Here is a 22655-nt window from a genome sequence, read left to right on the forward strand (position 1 = left end):
ACGCATCTATGGCTTAGCAGCCATCTACATCACAGTGCTAAGAAGATAATTATATCTAATTCATTCTTAAAAGAAACAAAACCTATGTCTAATCATGAGCAGCAATAGCCCCCAGTATTAGGTGCTGAGTACAGCAGGTAAAGTGTGCTAAATTCTATTAGCAATAGTCTTCAGGAAAACCCTGACAAGCTATGGTAGGTTTAGAAGACGCTGACTCAGGGCGGCTGGGGGGCTCAGTCAGTTAAGCATCTGCCCTCAGCTCAGATCATGATCCCAGGGTCCTGGGATCGATTCCTGAATTGGGTTCCTTGCTCAGTGGGGAATCTGCTTTTCCCTGTCCCTCTGCCTGCCACTCCCCCTGCTTGTGCACGCATGTGCTCTCTTTCCCCCCTGACAAATAAATTTTAAAAAAATCTTAAAAAAAAAAAAAAAAAGAAGAGGCTGACTGGACTGGTCAGTGCTGGGAATCCATGTCTGATGAGGACAGTTTGTGAGAACCGAGGGATGCTTAGATTAAGGCGAAGGCCAGACAGGACAGGTCTAATGTTTTGAGGGTGTCAGCGGAAGAGGGAGGGAGCTAACCAGCCCTGTAAGCTGTGTTGCTCCAAATCAGTTATCTCCATAGAAGAATTTCCCAGGACCCACAGCTGACGAACAATGGGAAGGGAATGGCTTCCTCTCTGAGGTGGTATTCCAGTTGCAGTCAGACGGACATATATCTGGATTGCAATGGAAGAGACTCATTTACTGAATGATAAATTATATCAGATAATAACTAAAGCTCATTCAAGTAGATCAATAACATATCGATTTAGGAAGAGAACTTAACTAGGATATTAAAAACAAAAATTTTATAGGTGTCCCGAGATAGGTAAGAATAAGAGAGAATTTATTTAGTTTTATAAAGAAGTATTATAAATAAGGATTATAAAATAGCACAGATTTTTATCATGAAAAGTTTTAAGGATTAAAATCAAGAAACTTCCCTAAAGAGTTGGTTTATAACATTAATATACTTTATTGGATAAATTTTATTATTATGCACGCTGAATTTTATTTTATGATAAAGTTAGGAAAGTTAACTGGGAATTATTAGATTAGACCTTTATTAAAAATATTTCTACAATCTAAATTAAACTTGATATTGCAAGTGAAAATAATCCTTCCGGAAATAAAGACACATGTAAAAAGAGAAACAGTAAACATTCACAATGTTTGTTAACGGCACGGTTTTTTCCATCGGTTTTGGGTGTGTTGAATATATGGGATCCATACATATGCATGTACACACACACTGGTAGAACATTTCTATATTGTTGAGCTGTGCTTCTCCTCTCGGCCTCATGTTTTCCCCTTAAAAATGACTGCTGTGGCCTTCATGACCCACGACTGATTAAAATACGCTACTGCACACTTCATGTACTCGTGAAACTGGCTCCAAAAGAGGATAGGGTCTATTTTGCTGCAATATTCATTAATGGTGGTGATTTTCTTTCTGTATGTTATTATTTTGTGGGTGTCCCTTGTTCAGCCTCTTTGTTGGCTCAGTTTAGTCCTATTGAAGCTGACAGGTTTAGAGTCTCTTAACAGCTAGAAGACAAAGTGGCTGTATCTCGCAGAAGCACAACTAATAATCCTTTGAAATAGTGGGCCCAGAGTCGAGATTGGTTGTGTATCAGATACCATAGCTATAGGTTTATCAGTAACCTTTAAGTTCCCAAAGAATTATCTGTGGTTCTGCAGAAGGCGAAGCATGGTTACATCATGGAACACTGACCGATTACCTGGTCAAGCCCTCTACCTTCTCGAAACAGACCCGTTCCTCTTCTTGAAAATCCCCGTGGATAAACTTTATATGTGCTCAATAGGCCCTATCAACATTTCATGATTCTTACATTGAAGATTTTTCACAAATCCATTCTCTTCTTTTAATCCACGTTCTATTTTTTCCTTCTTGATCCGACAGTCATGAACATGAGTAACAGTCACATCCAGTTCACAAAGGTGGAAAGTATAATTAAGTCCCTTAGCTTTCTTTCCTTAAAGTCCCTAATTTCCTTAAAAGTGCGCATATGTTTGGGCGCTTGGGTGGCTCAGTCGGTTAAGCATCTGACTCTTGATCTCAGCTCAGATCTTGATCTCAGGGTTATGAGTTCAAGCCCAGCATTGGGCTCCATGCTGGGTGTGGAGCCTACTTAAAAAAAAAAAAAAAGTGTGCATATCTTTAACCACACTTATCATCCCCTTCTGAATTTTCTCATTCCTATGAAGAGGATCACTCTCTCGCCTATACATGTCACATGCCTTTCAAAACAACCAAATATGGTTTTTTTCTTCAAATACCTCTTGAAGTCAGCTTGTAGTCACGTCTAGCTCATCTGCTCCCCTTGCTCCCCACTCACTATCTGTTTCTGACCTCGTCACTGTGGTCTTCCAGTAACTTGAATTAGATGAAGAACCTCCCGAGGCAACTTCTGCTAAAACTCAAATTATATCGTTTCAGCAAACGCAACACCAAAGTGCTAACATTCTTCAAAATGCCATTTTCAAAGCATTTATCTGTTCAGTGAAAAATGACTGTGTGAGTTGTGGCTAACAGGGCTAGATACCTACTTTTCAGATAAGGTGAAAAATGTCTTTTCATAATTTTGCATATAGAATGAGCTTCAAGATTTTGAAACTCACATTATCTAGCCATGAGTTAATTTATTCGCCATATTGAAGATACTTCGATTAATAAAGATATAATACGATTTTAAATACTGAGTTTCCTTAAGGAAATAAAAGCATACCGCTGATAGCCTCCAAGCGGATGTATACAAGCAAGTACATGTCCCAAGACGCTGCACCTCTAGATAGAATGGAATGATCGGCTTTTCTTCTAGAGAGATGGCCACAATAATACCAACATCAGCGGATCACAAAAAATACTGCAACAGAAGGTTTTAGTAGTAGCAGCACTTGTAACACATGGGTTGAACAAAATTATGTTTTATTTTATTATTTTTTAAAGATTTTATTTATTTGACAGAGAGAGATAGAGCACAGCAGGGGGAGCAGTAGGCAGAGGGAGAGGAAGAAGCAGGCTCGTCAAGCAGGGAGCCCGACGCGGGGCTCGATCCCAGGACCCTGGGATCATGACCTGAGCTAAAGGCAGATGCTTAATGACTGAGCCACCCAGGCGCCCCTAGCTTTTAATTTATTTTGTCAAAAATTAAAACTAATGCATGTATTTTCACACTTTTCATGCAGATTCTTCTGATATTTAAAAGTAACAACAGGAATACTAAATTTACTAGAAATGGGGAAAAGACTAGATATTTTCCTCATTAAAAAAAAAGAACGACTCTGGTAAAAAAGAAATATGAATTTGCCCTTACTGGCTTTAAATATCAGTCTAAAGGTCCAGATTTGTCTATAATTAGATTTTGTAGTAAGTTCCCTTTCATGAAAGCTCTTTTACTTAAAAGGAATTAGGTCAGGTTTTTATAAAGGCAGTAAGAGTGTCTGTGACAGATTTATTCAAATTCTCCGTTGTTCCATTAAAATGTGCCCTTTTGCCTGCCTACAGCTACTGCTGGATAACAGAGTGACCACGGTTGCTATTACCAGCCATAAGTCACATCTACTGACATTCAAAATGGAGATAATACACACTTCATTCATCCATCCATTCACCCACTCACTCATTCATTCATTACTCAGGGCTTGTGCTAGGTAGTGGGGTGGGAGTTGGGGTCAGAATTGATAAGGCACAAGTCCATGCTCCAGATTTTCAGATTGGTGAGGGAGATAAGACACACATGCAAGTAACTATCAGGGGGTAAGTATCAGGAAAGAGAAAAAAAACACCCACCATGATCATTCGGGAAAGGAATGTGAAAATCTAGTTTTTAATGCAGTTTAAAAAGTATCTACTAGAAGTTTCTTTTTTTCTTTCTTTAAGGAGTTTCTAAGTGACATTCAAAAGCTAACCTGCAATTGGAAACAACAGAATTTATAAATTCAGTGGTTGTGAAGATGACCGCATCAAACTCAACCTTTCAATTCTGGCCTTGATTTAATTTAGAAGTCTGCTTTCCTTTCTGTCCAACATAACTATTTTCAAGGACAGCCTGGAAAAACATAGTCCTGACCAGGGTCAATTATATCAATTTTCCTTTAAGATTTAAAAAGATGTATAGTTTTCAATACATGCTTTTTTTCTGATTATAAAAGTAAAACTTTAAAAAAATAAGTAAAATATGCTCATTATTACAAATCTACACAAAAAGGGAGGTATACATGTATTTTCTTGATGCCTACACCCAGAAATAAAACTGTTAATTTTATCAAATAGAAAATACATAAAACTTAATGAATGTAATATCTTATAATGAATATTCTACACTTAATTCAAGGGCAAAAATGTGTTCATTATATACTCACAACTTTATTCTTATAAAATCTAACAGATACGTACTGACATACAGTACCATGCACACATACACAAATCTGAGTATAATGCCATGAATAAGAAGAGCTGTAAACTAAAACTATTCTACTAGAATGTTGTGCAACTGCTAAATTATGAAATTATACCCGAATAAAATAAAATAGAACAAAAAATTCTGGCTCAGAATACTTGCCAAAATGGTTCAAAACCCTAACGTAGGAATATTAGTATATAAAAAGTACACAGTATCCAAAAACTATTATTCTGGACAACTGGGCTTTATAGGCAAAGCAATAAAAATTAAAGAGGGGGATTCCTGGCAGGATGGTACAGGGCAGAAATTTCCAAACCTTCCTTCACAGCACACTTAGTGCCTCAGTAATTTTTTCATGGTGCCCAAGGCTAAAAGAAACAACTAACAATTCTGTTAATTACATAGCTGGGGCCAAACCATTTAAGAAATATATAGGTCCTGACAATTTACTGGCCATCTAAAAAATAATACCCATATGTTGAAAGAAATATATTTTTATTTCATTCTCAAATAACCACAATCACTTGTAATGAGATACGTGCAATCTGATGGGCACTGCATGACTTCTCAAATCTTGGAATCAAATCTGAGAATCAGACTGACACCCACCCTCATATCCTGTTCCTGATTTTTGTGCAGTATTTAGTTTTTATCACAGCCACTGCAGGAAACCAAACTTTGCAAAGATAGGATGTTATCAAAAAGAATGCAGCAGGGATCTAATGATGACACTGGGAACTCTCTTGAATTAGAGGTTCACAGAGTGTCTGACAGATGTGGAATATCCCTGTGTTTCCTTCAGAAATTCAGAATAACCCATGATGCCCTTGTGAATTTGCTGAGGCACTCCAGGGAAGCTGGCTTGGTAGGAACTCTAAAACAAACGCCATCTTTGAAAAATTTGATGCCTCTGATATATAAATTGCTGGTCATTTTATTACAGAGCACACACATGCAAACTGGGATACTATGACAGATCATTTTATAGACCAAGAGAGCTCTGTTGCTTCTTCCTTTCCTTTAAGAAGAGATTGCTAAAGATGCAGATTTTTAAATCTGTTTGCAAGTAATAGCCACCTACTGGATTATGTGTTTAATTATGGGATTATTTGTTATAAAGGCAGACTGGAGGATTGCAGGATTACTTGTTGTAACAAGCACTTGCATGGGTAAGAGTACACGAGAGTCTGAAAGCGGCTCTACAGGGGCCTACTGCCCAGTGGCATGTATGTTTTATGGGGACTCCATGAGAGGAAGGTTCCTTTAGTCTACGTATAAGTCAGGCTGCTGATGGAATTAAGGTTGCTAAACAGCCGACCTTAAAATTGGGAGATTATCCTGGATTATCTGGGTAGCCTTGATGTAATCACATGGATCCTTAAAAGTGGAAGGCAGGGCAGAAGATGAGAGCTCAGAGGAAGATGTGACTTGGAAGAAAGGTGCAGGTGATGTTGTATGCAAAGGACTTAACCCATTGCTGACTTAACAGACAGAGGAAGGGAGCTACGAACCCAGGAATGTTGGTGGCCTCTGGAAGTTAGAAAAGGCAAGGATGTGGATTCTTCCCTAGAGTTTGACTCTTTCTTGCCTAGTGAGACCCAGGTTGGAATTCTAACTGACAGAAATGTAAGACAATAAATCTGTGTCATTTTAAGCCACTATATTTGTGGTAACTTGTTACAGCAGCCATAGAAAACTAATACAGACTCCCCAAATAATACTTTTAATAACAATGCAATAGCAACTATAAATATTTCAGGTCACTTAGATGAGCTGAGTAAGCTGCCTATAATACACATGCAATAGGTATTTGCCATTAAGCTGTGTTTTGTATTAATGATGCAAGAAGACTGAATAACCTACAGGTGCTGGTTGAAAGAATTTTACTGGTGTATACTTCAAACATCATAGCTGTATGCCTTTGTTCATTTTCCGTAGGCTTAACAATGATGTAATGGCTATAAAGAAGATAAGAATCTTTGCATGTTCTGATACCAATTTTAAAAGAATATAGGCTTTTCCATGCTATGTAACTTTAGACTAAAGATTATACTACCTTTCCATACATAAAATACCAATGAAAATATTTTAAATTATTTCTTGAACTCCTTTTAGATGGGAAGATAGTTTGATGCCTGGACACGGGAAACATTTCTGTACATTTATTAGTTTCATAATTTTTATAGTTTTATAACAATAATTATTTATTATATTTCCATTAGTTATGGAAAACAAGAAAAATTCCTACTTTTGGGGTATATATATTTTTGTGAACTGAAAATATCTATTCAAAGTTCAAAACAGTCTGTGTTCACCTGTGGTTAAAGGCAGGTGTGTGATGCTGTTCAAACAGGTCAGGGTGAACCACGTGGACGATAGGGTAGCCCCAGAAAACAGGAGGAGAAGAATCAGTTTCAGCATACCCCTGATAAAATCTGCAAACCTGAAAAGAAACAACGTTCTATTATAATTCTACCTAGATTTTTAAGGTACTATTTAAATTAATGACACACTTTCATTAAACAATAATTTCCTGAAGAAGTTTCCATGAGTTCTTTTTAAAGCAAGTAACAAAACTTTTTTTAACTGGTACATTTTGTGTGTATGTGATAAGTGTTACTTTGTGGCAAATACCCTTAAAAAACACACAAAATGTCATCTCTGTTCAAGATCTATAACTTACAGGATGGATTCTGTGGTTTTAAATGGTACTTTTACTTTTCTTAAGTATTTTTCTATACTTTCCAAACATTCTATAATGAGCATGTATTATTCTAGTTTTAGAAAACAGGCTAACTTGTTGACATAAACTGGCAAAGTCGGCTCTTTCAAAATTCAAACTCGGAGAATACAAATGCTTACCCTCAGAGCCCCTGCGTTCCTTTATGATCTGGGCTCTGCCTCCACTCTCTTTCTGCCTTACTCTTCTCCAGCTGGGCAGCCGTTTCCGTTTCTCATATAAGCAAGGGTTGTTTCCCACAGCAACACGCAGCTTTTGCATTTGTCCTGTTTGCCTGGAATGCTGGTTACTCCCATTGCTGACGTGACTTACTCCTGCTACTCCACAGGTCGTTCAGGTCTCAGAGTCTTCAGTAAGACTCTCCACGCTCATGGGAGAAGTCCTCACCATCCATCCCATCTCCATACCCTGTTTCTTCATAGCATTCATCTCTATTGGCATTCCTCTTGTTTTCGCATGTGTTTATTTTTTGTCCTCCCTACTAGACTGCAAGCTCCGGGAGAGCAAGAATGTAGCTCTGGAGTAACGAATACTATCCTATAAAGGTTGTGACTTATGCTTCATAGCATTTTAAGTTTTCAAAATTCCTGCTTTTTTCTGAATTAACATTAAATTAAAAGGCAAATGGTAGAGATGCTTATTGTTTAGTTATGACCCACGACTTTTCTATTTGCCAATCATTTTTCCTCATCTGCTAACTGTTGGCTGGAGAGGCACAATTCTCTGGCTGTGCCTACATACAACTTACTCTGTCCTTGAGAATTGTTCCTCTCGTGGAAAAACTGGTCCCATCCCAAATATAACATTTACCATGTTTTTTCTACTTTGAGGCTTTAAAATTGATCTTAATTTCTGTTGTGATTACATTACTGTCCTTCTTAATACTTTCGATGCCATCTTTTGTGCTTATTCGACCTGATAAGGTTAATCACGTTTGTAAGCGTTATCTAGACTAAAATAGCTTCCTATGACAGCTGATGCCATCTTTTGGTGGAAAAAATGGATGCACCTTTGCCCAGTGACTTAGGTTTGTTCTCAACTATTAAAGTTCACTAGCAGAAAATTCTTATGTACCCTGAAAAAGGTTCCACAACTTGATAGAAATTTCCCTCAAGAAAATCCAAAAACTGTTATAATTTCAAACCCACCAAACACTTTTTTGGTTTATGTTTTGGTATGCTGCAAGAATGTACTTGTCTGACAGGCAGATGGCAAGGCATGAGAGAATAAAATAGTTTTCTGGTACAATCAGAACTGAAACAGTTGAACAGTGAGGACGTTGACAGGGCCAGATCACACAAGAATAAGCTAGCCACTGTGATCTGCTATTTTTGTAGCCCTAGTCCTTTCCGATGGGGTAATACCATCAAAGTATACTGTCGGACATTTGGTAGTGGCCTTTAGTAACATAATTACATAAAAATTCACCCAAGCACTAATGTCTATAAGGAGATTTCTGTTCTAGGGATTCCCCAAAATGGTGTTATGAACCTAACTTTAAAATTGATTCTAGGCCTAGCAGAGAGCTACAACTGATTTCAGATCCCAAAGTAAGGGTAGTATTTTTTAGAACTACCATTTCAACAAATTAGAAATGTCCTCACTCTCATTTTTCCCTCCAGCTCCATTTCTATATAGATAAAATTAAGGGTTTATAGAACGAAAATAAAGCGAAAGGTACATGTGAGATGTCATTTCTGATACATAATAGTTCCCTCTTTGACCTATGACAAGGTGCTCAGAATAGGATTTGGTTAATGATGACTCACTATAATTGGCCTGGAGATTTAATTAGAAAAATCAGATAGGATTCTGTCAAATGTGACAGGTCAATGTATCCATGTAGTGATTTCCTACAAATGCTCTCTTCCTATTCCTCTTCTTTAGCTTTTAGATTTTATTCTTACATTTCCCTAACTTATAAAAACCTCAGAGTGATTGCGAAATTACAGTGTCAATTTATTCTTTCATTATCCCAGAAACACTATGTAAACTGTAAGGTCTAGATATAATATTATCCTGTGTCAATTATGTTTAAGTATTTAGAAATTGAGGTGATTTACATATCTTATTTGATCTCCCCAAATATGTAATTAGATTCTTCTCTTTCTGGTAAAGTTGATTGCTTAATTTTGTTTTTGATGAAACAAGGTAAATGATTAGGGAAGTGAATGAGTATTATCTCCTTGGAAACACCAAGAATAGTTTTACAGGCAGTCACCTGGATGAGTGATATTTCCTTTTTTTTTTTTTTTCCCCAGAAAAAAAATGAGACCTTTTCCTTCTGACTCATTCTAAAAATGTGTTGTCATAACAGGTTAAGATCAAAGGGAGTTTGGTGAAACTGGAAATCCTTATGTACATTTTTCATCAAAATGGGAAAACACAAGAATGTATGTGCCACAAAAGACCGAAAATAAATATCTGCTAATCAGATCCTCCTTTTCATGGAAAGTTCTAGAGATGCTCTTAAAAACGATGCTTTTCAATTCTTCTCTATTCTTGATAAGTAATCAATTTGTCTTTATTACTGTACCACCTTTATCTGGGTTCCATTTGTAGATGCTGTTCTCCAATAATACGGAGAGAGGTGGCTTCATTGTGCTGGAAATAAATCTTCATCCTCCACAAACATTTTAGGACAGACTCCTCCTGGGAAAGGTTTCTTGTAGTAGCAAATTCTACTGCATATGAATTTTCCTGTAGTCTGAACAAGTGCCCTTCTCTGACCTTTGCCTTTTTATTTCCCCCTGAATTTTAACATTTACCAAAAGCAGCCATTTTTTCCCTGTTTTTTGGTTTTGGTTCAGTCTATTCACATTTAACATAAAATATTCTCACCTTGCCATAGCTATTCCAACAACACAGCCTCCAACTATGGACCAAAATCCAATCCAGCCAGCATCTACCTGTGGAGAAAGTGCAGACACTTTTAATATAAGACTATCAGGTTGCAATTAAGAAGGCATGAAAAAAAGAGCTTCTCTAATCAATATATAATTCAATATATACGTATGAGTTTCTACGTACATGTATAATTCAATATATAATCAATAGCTAAATGGCAACAAATCTAGAAAATACTATTTAAGAAAATGAATAAAATGAAAGGATTCATGTGTGACTAATACAACTTATCTAAGTAAGTACATCCTTGATGAACTTTTTATTGGAATATTTAAATCAACAAAACAATCAGATGTTTTCACAAATAGATGTTTTCAAGCATGTACTACATTGTACTAGAACTCTTAATAGGAAAAGGACAGAAGATAGTCACTGACCTCAAGAAGTTTAAATACAAGCAACATACAGGAAACTACTAGGAAATAATCAGGTGCTCAAACATCTGGCAACAATTAAAGATGTATCAAGAGTCACTGAAGAGAGAGCAAGTGAGAGTGAGAGAAATGGGGGTTGAGCTCCTAGGAAGACTGCTGAAAGACAATTTGAGCTGGGTTTCAAATACATAGCTCATTTCATTCGTGGAAAAACATTTCTAACCCTGCCATTTAGTAGCGTTGTGACCCTGGACAAATTATGTCTGCTTACCCATAAAATGGACTAAATGAGGTAATTTGTGTACAGGACTTAGATCAGCGGTCAGCATACAGGAAGCGCTCAATAAAGGCTGTTATTACTACTTGATGATGATTCTCCATCTATCTAATGTCTTATGTCTTTCCTCCCCTCATGGCCAAACTTTCTCAGAGCAATCCACAAATGCTGCCTAGATTTACCCATCACTCACGTATCTTTAACTCCTACTATGACTTGGCTTCTGTCCCAATTCATACCCTTAATTCTTGGTTTCCTCATTATTACAATGAGGATAACAAAGGGTTTCTTTTTGAGATTTAAATAAGCTAATAAATGTAAAATGTTCAATACGTGTAAGTGGTTACCACTGGAATTCCATGTGTCCCTAACAGTATCAGTGCATTTTGTCTCCTCTTTCCCTTCCCATGGCTACCATATTGCTTATTACCTTATTTCTTACTTCTGGATTCCTGTAATAGTTTTTGTTTTTTTTAAAGATTTTATTTATTTATTTGACAGAGACAGAGACAGCCAGCGAGAGAGGGAACACAAGCAGGCGGAGTGGGAGAGGAAGAAGCAGGCTTCCAGCAGAGGAACCTGATGTGGGGCTTGATCCCAGAATGCCAGGATCACACCCTGAGCTGAAGGCAGACGCTTAACGACTGAGCCACCGAGGCGTCCCCCACAATCTATTCTGCCCACTACTGCCAGAATAATTATCCCAATCATTCCACTTTCCTGTTCAGAAACAGCTACTGACTTTCACTGTGGTTATAGGGCCAAGTCCAAACTTGACCTGGCACTTGAGAGCTGCCCAAACTAACTTCTACCATTTATTATTTTCCTAGTCATATTTCTCATTACACCTATGCACCAAAATATGTTATCGTCTACCTGGGCCTTTAGTTGGATTTCACGTCTCAGCTGCCATTCAAACACATGTGACTACATGCGCTGGAAGCGGGCAGAATGGAGGTGTGCAGCCTCTAGGCGAGAACCCGGAAGACGGCTGTGTGCCTCCTCCACGCTCCCTTCCCTTTGTGACCACTAGAACCGGGATGTAGTCAGCAGCCTGAACCCTGCATATGATGACAAGGTGCGAGGGGACAGGACTGCTGCAAAGTGGAAGCAGCCTCGGTCTCTAAAGCAGTGTGAGGAAAAGAGCTATCCAAACTGTGGACAAATGTCCTAGATTGCTATGTAAATGAGAAATAAATTCCTTAAGCCTCAGAATGTTGGGATTCTAAGTCTCATAGCAGCTTAGCCTACTCTAAGTAATACAATTACTTAACAGTGTTTGGTGCCAGAACAAAGATAAGTACTCTCTGGAGAAAGAGAACAGCCTGAGGCTTAATTTATCTCTACATTTTTTTTTTCATATCATTGGCATTTGGGGCCAGAGAATTCTCTGTTCTGCACAACTGCCCCTCTCATTGCAGAGCATTTAGCGCCTGTCGCCTAAGGCCCACCCAAACATTTCCATCTATCCCCTGCGTGAGTGGGGGCCCTGTGTCAGGCTAAGAACCACTATGCATCTGACTGTACTGATCCTGCTCCTTTCAGGCCAATTGTGCTTTTCGGCTTCCTTTGTTCATGACATATATATATATTTTCTATCCACTAATAAATTAAAAATTTTAATTTTAAAAAAAGATTTATTTATTTTAAAGAGAGAGAGAGTATGTGCAAGGGTGGGGGGGCAGAGGGAGAGAGAGAATCTCAAGGAGACTCCCTGCTGAGCGCAGAGCCTGACTCAGGGCTCAATCCCAGGACCCCAAGAACCTGACCCTCAGCTGAAATTGAGAGTCTGATGCTTAACCAACTAACCCATCCAGGTGCCCCCTCTTTGCTCATTTAATTTTAAATTTCACTTTATTTAACACCTGGTGTGATTCCTGGTCTCTCCGAGTTTATACCGAGAGAGATACTTGAAAGGGCGTCTCAGGATTTATAATGTGAAGCGTAAGATCTGCAAAACCAGAATCATTTAAATGGGCGCTACACTCTTCTTTCTTGGAATTGAGCGTGCTTAGAATACCTGCCATCCAGAAAAATCAGTTAGAAAACTAAAGGAAGGCTTTCTTTTTACGGTGAAGGTACACTAGGTCATCTGGATTGATACTCTGGTTGAGAACTAGAAAATCTAGGGGAAAACCCATCTGATGGCATCAGAAGGCCAAGAAGGTAATTCCAGAATTATGGAACCGTGATATAGAATGGGAAGGAAATCCAGAAAGATAAGCCTGGTATTTGGGGACACTTTTCCCTTTGGGGTGTCTGCTGATCTCAGAAAAGGTAGCTAAGGGGCTGAGGGTTATCAATAGCCTTGCTGACCTAGGAAACAAAAAAATATGAGTTCAGGGCCTATTGTAAGGTGGGTGGCCTTGCTAAAAAAAAAAAAAATCCAGCCTTTTTTTTTTTTTTTAAGATTTATTTATTTATTTGACACAGAGAGAGCACAAGCAGGGAGAGTGGCAGACAGAGAGAAGGGAGAAGCAGACTTCCCGCTGAGCAGGAAGCCCGACGTGGGGCTCAATCCCAGGACTCTGAGATCATGGGTCACACTTAACTGACTGAGCCACCCAGGCGCCCCTAAACCTCAGCTTTTAGATGGTGACTTTGAAGGACTATACCTAAGAGTACTATACACTGGAAATAGAACAGTATTCTGTGGGACTAAAACCCAGCTTTAAGGGCACCTGGGTAGCGCAGTCGTTAGGTGTCTGCCTTCGGCTCAGGGCGTGATCCCGGCATTATGGGATCGAGCCCCACATCAGGCTCCTCTGCTGGGAGCCTGCTTCTTCCTCTCCCACTCCCCCTGCTTGTGTTCCCTCTCTCGCTGGCTGTCTCTGTCAAATAAATAAATAAAATCTTAAAAACAAAAACAAAAAAACCAGCTTTAAGTAATCACAATTCCTGAAACTGGAGTACATGATTCCTAGACTCCTGTAAGAAAAAACATAGATCTTTCTGGGGTTAAATAACATCGTCTTGATGCTTAAATGAGCTCTACAACTTTTTATATACTCTGTTTGGTACTCAGTTGAAAATAAAGGCACACCTCATAAGGAGATAAGAAACCTTGGGAGATAAGAAAACATAAATGAATACCAAATATATAAACAGACCCACAGGGGATCCAGATCAAAGAATTATGAGATTTTAAGCAACTACTTTTAATAATTCAAAAAAGTAAAAGATCAAGCACTTCTACAGAAATGTGGAAACTACGAAAAAGAATCAAATAAAAATTTTATAACTTAAGAATATAACTGAAATTAACAACTCAGAGATGAGTTTAACAAAATATTAGAGATGAAAACTGAAATAGTGAGTTGGAAGAAAGGCTAGATGAAACATCCAGTCTGAAGCAGAGAAAGGCAAAAGGATGGAAAATTCAGAAAAGAGATTAAGAGACATAGGGAATATACTACGAAGGTATAACATACAGAGTCTCCAAAGGAAATTAGAGAAAACAGAACCTAAAGAAGTTAATTTTTATTTTATTTCAACTAATTTAAATTTCTTTTTTTAAAAAAAGATTTTATTTATTTGAGAGAGAGAGAGCCAGCACGAGCAGGGGGGAGGGTCAGAGGGAGAAGCAGACTCCCCGCTGAGCAGGAAGCCTGACGTGGGGCTCTATCCCAGGACCCTGAGATCATGACCTGAGCCAAAGGCAGACGCTTAACTGACTGAGGCACCCAGGCACCCTCAACTAATTTAAATTTCAAATTAAATAGCCACAAGTGGCTAGTAGCTACTGTACCAGACAATGTAGTTCTACAGGATAACATATTGGAACATATTAATAAATATATGATTTACAAGGAAGTTAATTACAAAGAAGTTAATTCTTTTTTTTTTTTTAAAGATTTTATTTTATTCGACAGAGAGAGAGACAGCCAGCAAGAGAGGGAACACAAGCAGGGGGAGTGGGAGAGGAAGAAGCAGGCTCCCAGCGGAGGAGCCTGATGTGGGGCTCGATCCCATAACACCGGGATCACGCCCTGAGCCGAAGGCAGACGCTCAACCGCTGTGCCACCCAGGCGCCCCAAGAAGTTAATTCTTAAACTGATTTATAGATTTAAAAAATTCTAGCCAAAATCCCAATAAAGGGGCATATTTATTCTACAAAAAGCAAAATTTATTATAACACTAAAATACCTTGAAACACTTTGGTATCAGCACAAAGACAGGCAAATAGACTAGAGGGAAAAAAGTAGTTTAGAAACACATCTCTGCACACAAGGGCACTTCATTATGACAAAGATGAACTAGAGAGCAATGAGAAAAGCATGATCTTTAAAAAAAAAAACTGATACTAGGTTAATGGATACCTATATGGGAAAAAAAGAAACTGAATTTCTACCTTAAAACAAGCACAAAATTCAATTCTAGGTTTAAATGTGACAAGAATAATGATAAAGCTTCTAGAATAGCACTGTCCAACAGTGCTTTCTATGATGACAGAACTGTTCTGTATCTGCTGCCCAATATGGTATATATGGTATATTTTTTATATATATATATATATATATATATATAAATGAACTTTGAGCAAGCGAAGATTTCTCTCCTTCTCTCTGCATTATGGTCTCTGCTACACCCAACATGTACACTATTTCCGAGTTGGTTTCTATTCAATACTTCCTCTTTGTAAATACGGGTCACATTTCCTGTCTAATTTTTTTTTTTTTAACAGTATGGTACATGCCATGGATGATACAACGTAAAGGTTCTGAATCCTTTTATCTTTCCCTAAACTGGTTGATTTTTGCGCTTTGTGTTAGTAGGCAGTTCAATTAATAACTAATCACCTTGAACTTGTATAGGCTTAATTCTGTGTTTTATTAAGGTAGGTAAGTAGAAACCAAAGTGTTTCCCAAGCCCTCCTCACTTGGTAGGATTCAATCTCCAAACTGTCTCCTCTGCAGATTTTTGTCAGGGCTTGTGTATGGTGGGTCTAAATAGAACAGGCCTTGTTTTACCTAGGGCATGGTCCTTGATTCTAATTTTGGCCTAGATTCTTGTGTCTCAGAAGCAGCCCAGGTATTAACAAGGTGTTAAGGAGGTCTTACCGTTACGGCGGAGCCCAGCACTGCGTGCCCTCTACTGTATTCGTTCTGCTTTACACCTCCTAGCAGTCTTTCTGTTAAGCCTCTGGTAGCTCTGCCCTTTATATGTGCATTCCATTTCTCAGCCAAGACTTGCTGAAGACCCCACACAGTCTTCTAGGGAGCCCCCTTCTGCACAGCTCTCTTCTTTACAATCAGCAAGAAAAAGGTAGCCCAATAGTAGGCAAGAGACTTGAACAGGTGTGTCACAAAAAAGGATATTCAAATGTCCAACAAACACTTAAAAAGATACCACTATAATGGCACTTAACTGCACAGCCACTAGCATCTTTAACTTTAAAAAGACTAACATTGCCAAGCGTTGGTAAAGATGTGGAGCAATGAGAAATTTCATGTCCTGCTGGTAGGACTATAAACTGACACAACCGCTTTGGGGGAAGTTTGGCATCATCTATCAAACCAGGCATATACTATAACCAGTAATTCTATTCCCAGCTATATATCCAAACAGAAATGTGTATAGAGGTGCATCAAGAGTGTATGAGAACATTCCTACAGCATTGTTGGTGACAGTCAAAACTGTCAACAATCCAAACGTTCACCAACAGTAGAAGGCACAAATTGTTGCTCATTCATACAACGGAATGGCGTACCAGCGTGCTGGATTCCCTCTGTTTGCCCCTTCAAAGCCCTCTACTCCTTTCTATCATGCCACCTGGAAGTGAGGAGAAGGAATACATGGCTGGAAGCATATAGGTGAAATGGTTATTTTTAAAGAAATGAGATACTTTATTCTGAGACTAGAGAGAAAGTGAGAAATTACATGACAAAGTAGCCACATATTTGATGATGGGATCTTAATCTTCTTTATAAAGTATGAAGCAAGACCAGGATGGAGTCAACAAAATGAAGATTTTCCTTCTTTAGTTTTCTGTTTATTAGCATCATTAATAGTAGCCAAATAAATGTAAAATTTATTGCTGTTAACAAAATCCAGGAAGAAAATCAATATTATTTTTAACTATTTCACTAAGGATCTTGCTTTTGCAACAATGATATCAGATAATATTTTACCCAGGCCTTGAAGCTTAAACCAAGAACATGCAGACAATATTTATAATTTAAATGAACTAAAAATACCTACAGCTTATATAAAAATAAAATGCTTACTTGGCTGACATGCACTGGTGTTAAAATCAAGTCCAGAACTCCAGACCAACCAGCAAATACACCCAGTGGTATGGCATATGCTAAAGCAATCATCAAAAATCTCATGTTGCTGTAAAAGAGAAGTAAAAGAAAATATTACTGCGGATTCAAAAATCTTGATTTTAAATTCTTACTCATGAAAAATGTAAGTCCTTTGGAAACTGGAACACCAGAATCAGAAATAGAAAATGTTTGTCAGTTTCATAATAAATTCAAAGTTCTTTAAATTTTTTTGTTTTTATAAAAATCCTTCTTGTTCGTATTGTTTAAAGTTGTCAATGTTTATTATATAGATGAATTACCAACATTATTTCATAGAATGAATAGGGAGGTTCAGTTTAAAAAAAGCTCTTATTTGAAAGGATAAATTACCATTTCTCCTTATGAACGAAGTGGAGGGGAAAAAAATCAAAGCTTAAAAAGAAATAGATAATTTGCTAGTTTTACTATTTTCAGAGAGCAGTTTTAACTTTTGTTTTATTGCTATTAAAATTTGTATTAGTCAAAGATTTTAATAGGCAATACAATGGAAATGGCTCAAAACCAAAAAGTTTAAAAATATGGGGAAAACACGTCCCTACCCTATTCCCCTCTTCCCACAATTACCAGTGGTAGCACTTTCTTAGGCAACTTCCCAGAAACATTTCAAAATATACAAGCTTATGTATATGTACAAATGTGTGTGTATAAGAATATATTCTTATTATAGAAATTTGTACGTATATTATAGATATGTGCATATTAATATATATACTCTGTGTCTGTGTGTATATATATATATTCTTTACCCAATCTTTTTACATAAATGGTAGTATATTACAACCATTCGCTGAATTTTACTTTTTTAACTTAATAAGTCTTAGAACTCTTCCATCGTCAATAAAGAGCTTCCTCATTCTTTCTTAGAGCTGCATTGTACTCCATTATGTTGCTATATCATAATTTAACCAGCCCTCACTGAGAGATTTGTATTTTTTATTACATATGGTATATACACGATATACATATATATATATTACATTTTATATATAAAATTGTATTCTTTTGTTCCTACAGTCATTTCACACGTGCACTAGTACATTTGGGGAACTGACTTCTAGAAGTGCGACTGCCACGTCAAGAGAGTATGTGGATTTATGACTTCAACAGATGATGCCAGTTGCCCTCTAGAGATTGTACTTTCCTACACACTATCAAAATGGCTAAAACAACAACACAGTGGTAACACCAAAGTCTGGTGAAGATGCACAGACACCAGATGCTTGTGGTGATGAAAAATGGTATAGCCATTCTGGAAAATGGCCTGGCAGGTTTAAGAAAAAAAAAACAACAACAACAACTTAATATGCAACTACCATACAATGGCAATTGCACTCCTGGGCATTTATCCCAGAGAAATGAAAACTTGCGTTCCCACAAAAACCTGCATATAAATGTTTATTTGTCATGGCCAAAAACCCTCTAGAATCGACACAGATGTCCCTCAACAGGTGAACAGTTAAACAAACTGTACCTCCACACCATGGAATACTATTTGGCAATAAAAAGGAGTTAACTACTGAAACACAAAACCATCTGGTAGACTCTCCAGAGAATTATGCTTTTTTTTTTTCAAGTTTTTATTTAAATTCCAGTTAACAGTGTAATATTAGTTGCAGGTGTCGAATTTGGTGATTCAACACTTACACACAACACCCAGTGCTCATCACTAAAAGTGCCCTCCGTAACCCACCATCCATTTAACCCATGCCCTGCCCACCTCCCCTCCAGCAACCCTCAGTTTGTTCTCTATAGTTAAGAGTCTGTTTTCTGGTTTGCTCCCCCCCCCTTTTTTTAAGCCACTCTCAAAATTTACGTACTATATGATTCTATTTACATAACATTCTTGAAGTGACATTATAGTAATGGAGAACAGATCAGTGTTTGCTAGGGGTTAAGAAGCAGAGCAGGAGGGAAGTAGATGTGGCTGCAAAAGGACAAAAAACGGGATCCTTGTGACGATGGAAATGTTCTGTATCTTGACTGTCAATGTTAATTTTCTGGTTGTGATATTGTACAACAGTTTTGTAAGATGTTATCACTAGGGGAAACTGGGTAAAGAGCCCATGTTATCCTTCTGTATTATTTCCTACAACTGCATGCGAATCTACAATTTTTCACACACAAAAAGTTTAATTTAAAAAATGTAATAAAAATTACATACCATTAACAATAGCTAGGAAAGCCCAAGATCTCTATGGGGGGAAAGAAAAAGCAAACTTTAAACTAATTAAGGGCATAGAAAATGATCTAAATAGATGGAGAGACAGTCTATATAGTCAATTCACCTCAAATTAATCAATAAATTCAATATAATCCCTATTAACGTTCCAGTTGAATTTTTTAGAAACTTAAATATGCTCTAAAGTTTATATAGAAAAATAAAAGTCCTTGGAAAGCTAACTTACCTTTAAAAAAAAAAAAAGAAAAAGGAGGCCCTTATCCTATCACATATCAAAACAAACTGCATGGCTGAAATAAAAAATGGTACACAAACAGCTGAAGAATAAGCACAATGGAGAACAGAGGGCTAACAAACTGCTAATGATTGTTCAGTAAATAGTGCTAGTTTCTTTTATGGAAAAACCCCCACAAAACTCCTGCATCATTAGTTAACATCATGTACTAAGGAAGATTCTAGGTGGGTTGAATACCTCAATGTAAAAGATAAAACCAGAAAGTTAATAATTAAGGAATCCATGGACAAAATTTGTAGGTAGATGACAGAATGGGAATAGATATCTGAAATTTATCATTATTATTATTATTTTTAAAGATTTATTCTTTAATTTTTTTTTTAAGATTTTTATTTATTTCAGAGACAGCGAGCGAGCGCACAAGGAGGGGGAGTGGCAGAGAGAGAGAGAGAGAGAGAGAGAGAAGCTGGCTTCCCACTGGGGCGGGGCTCGATCCTAGGACTCCAGGATCATGACCTGAGCCAGAAGACAGACACTTAACCGAATGAGCCACCCAGGTGTCCCTAAAGATTTATTTACTTATTTTAGAAAGATAATAAATATATAATGGTGGTGAAAACTTTGGAGCATAAACAATGATTTTTTTGTTTCCCCAGACAATGGAATTAGAATCTAGAGAAGCAGTTACTCTGATTAATCCACAAAGTAATGACTTCAGGCATCCTTTGAAGGGCCAGGGAAAACTACATGATAGGCTAGGGGGATGGGGCATGGCAGGTCCAAAGAACTCCCCTGGAGAGCCCTCCTCTAGAGGCAATGCTGCAGACTTAACTAATAATGGAAGAAATGAAGGAATGTTAGACATTGGTGAAAAGGGAAAGATCTTCTACTCTATGGTTTTAACAGAGAATAAAGATCTTGACTCTAGAGTAATTAGAAGCAAACACAGGGTATATATTGTGGTCAGAGTGATAATTTTACATTGTTTTTCCTTGTCAGAACAATTTTTTACACAACTCCTTAGCTTAAAATCCCTCAGTGACTCCTTATTTTCCACAGACTAGTCCAAATTATTAGTCTGGCATAATATGACCAAACCTACCTCTCCTGACTGCTAACTAAACTCTGGTGCTGCATAGGGAAAAACTTAAACAACATTAAAAAAAACTATCATTTTAAACTGTCATCCTACACATATGCACCACTGGTCACCATTCAATTTAATGAATATTTTTATTTGCCTATTATGTGGAAGGCAATATTCTATGTGCTGCAGAGATGTGATTTTTAAAAACTTTTTGCTATACTCCAAGCATATTTTCACTTTGTGATCTCCCCACATATACATACGTATATTTTGAAACAGAAGTCTCACAAAATACATGTACCCTTACTACATGTGATATAATAATATTTCCATTCTAGCTTATTTCGTCCTACTTTTTTTTTTTTTTAAAGGTGGTCTACCTACTAACTTAGTTGGCTCTGAACCAAAGTTTGAAAAACAACGTGACACAGCCTTACGAACGTGTGGCTAGTATTCTTCACACACTGAGGAACTAAAGGTTTCATTTTATTTCACTGTAATTAATTTAAACCAAATTCAAAAACAGCAGCAGTGCAAAGTACTTCCCCATTAACCACAACTTTATTTTTTTGGTAGGACTTATATTTCACTTTAACTTCTACATTGGGTAAGATATTACTGGAATGTGCCGGGTGTAGCATGTGTTGTTTCTAGTATTACAACCTGTCACTGATCTTGGTGTCAATGAACGGACTCAGTTCTCATTATTTTTTTTCTATACGGATATAACTTTGTAATTTGCTTATTTGAATATTTTATGAAGGAAAAAATAAGAGAGTAGAAGAAAATATGTTGCAAATTTCACAATGAGTGGCAACTGCAATGTGTTGCAGCAGAGCAAAATGAATGCTGTGTAAAGAAAAATTTTAAGACAATTTAGTGGATAATATTAAAGGACATGTTCAACAAATGCATGGTAAATTTTATAGGAGGTTTCTTCTCATCAGTCAAAAAGGAATAAAAAAATTAGTTACCCAAAATCAGAATTAAATGTCCAATAAACATTTTTCAAAAAATTTTTTCACAAATCTGAGTTATCACTTTGGCCACCTATAAAATGGTTTGGATTCCTATACAGAAAGAAAACCATTTTTTAAAAAAATTTTTAAAAAGATTTTATTTATTTATTTGAGAGAAAGTGTGAGCATGAGCAGGCTGGGGGCAGAGAGAGAGGGACAAGCAGACTCCCCACTGAGCAGGGAGCCCAACGCAAGGTGGGGCTCGATCCCAGTGACCCGAGCCAAAGGCAGATGCTTAACTGACTGAGCCACCCAGGTGCCCCTGTTTTGGGTGATTTTTAAAAACAGATTTCTGATAGGGGTGCCTGAGTGGCTCAGTCAGTTAAGCGTCTGACTCTTGCTTTCAGCTCAAGTCATGATCTCATGGGTCTTGAGATCTAGCCCCACAGTGGGCTCCACACTCTGCTTGCAGTCTGCCTGGGATTCCCTCTCTTCCCCACTGTGCGTGCATGCTCTCTTTCTCTCAAATAAATAAATCTTAAAAATAGATTTCTGATAGGAAACCTCTAAAATATTTAATCAGTATTTTATCAATTGTTTGCAACCTGATTAATGGGTTGCTGAAAAATTACCATCCTAAGTTACCTTAAATAAATGTGAAATTATCTTAAAGGTGCTAGTCAAAACCACTCAGTGATTCAAAGTGTATTTACCTTAATAATCTACAAAAGCTCCGCCGATAACTCAGCCGCTGGCTAGCCGCAGCAACGCTGGGAGGAAGTGGAGGCCGGGGTGGGAAATAAGCTAGTGTTGCAGAAAACAGTAAGCAGACAACTCCAAATTCTGGGGGCAGGGGAGAAAAAAAAGAATAAAATGTTAACCAGACAACATAGAAAGTTCAATGTTTCAAGTATTTATTTATCTAACAAATCATTAACTAAGCTCTAGGCATAAAAAGATAAGCAAAATATAGTACCTAGCAAAATTAGTTCAGTCTTGTGAAAAAAACAGATCCGTAAAGATATAAATTTCAGCAGCTCATACGTAAGAAGCCATACTATGGTACACACTACATAGACGGAAACACTGAGGCAGAAGCAAATGTTACTCGAAGGAAAAA

General features: G+C 37.4%; 1 protein-coding gene across 1 annotated transcript in view; it reads right to left on the bottom strand.

Annotated features, from left to right (window-relative positions):
- SLC49A4 (solute carrier family 49 member 4) overlaps positions 1-22655 on the bottom strand; it is a 78155-nt gene that overhangs the window by 24502 nt on the left and 30998 nt on the right. The window contains exons 4-7 of the mRNA XM_026494872.4: positions 22249-22378; positions 16995-17103; positions 10051-10118; positions 6785-6912 (exon numbers count right to left, since the gene is read on the bottom strand). Coding sequence (XP_026350657.1) covers positions 6785-6912; positions 10051-10118; positions 16995-17103; positions 22249-22378 — 435 coding nt within the window. The remainder of the gene's footprint in view (positions 1-6784; positions 6913-10050; positions 10119-16994; positions 17104-22248; positions 22379-22655) is intronic.

Source organism: Ursus arctos, unplaced genomic scaffold (genome assembly GCF_023065955.2).
Source record: "Ursus arctos isolate Adak ecotype North America unplaced genomic scaffold, UrsArc2.0 scaffold_4, whole genome shotgun sequence".
NCBI classification, from domain to species: Eukaryota; Metazoa; Chordata; class Mammalia; order Carnivora; family Ursidae; genus Ursus; species Ursus arctos.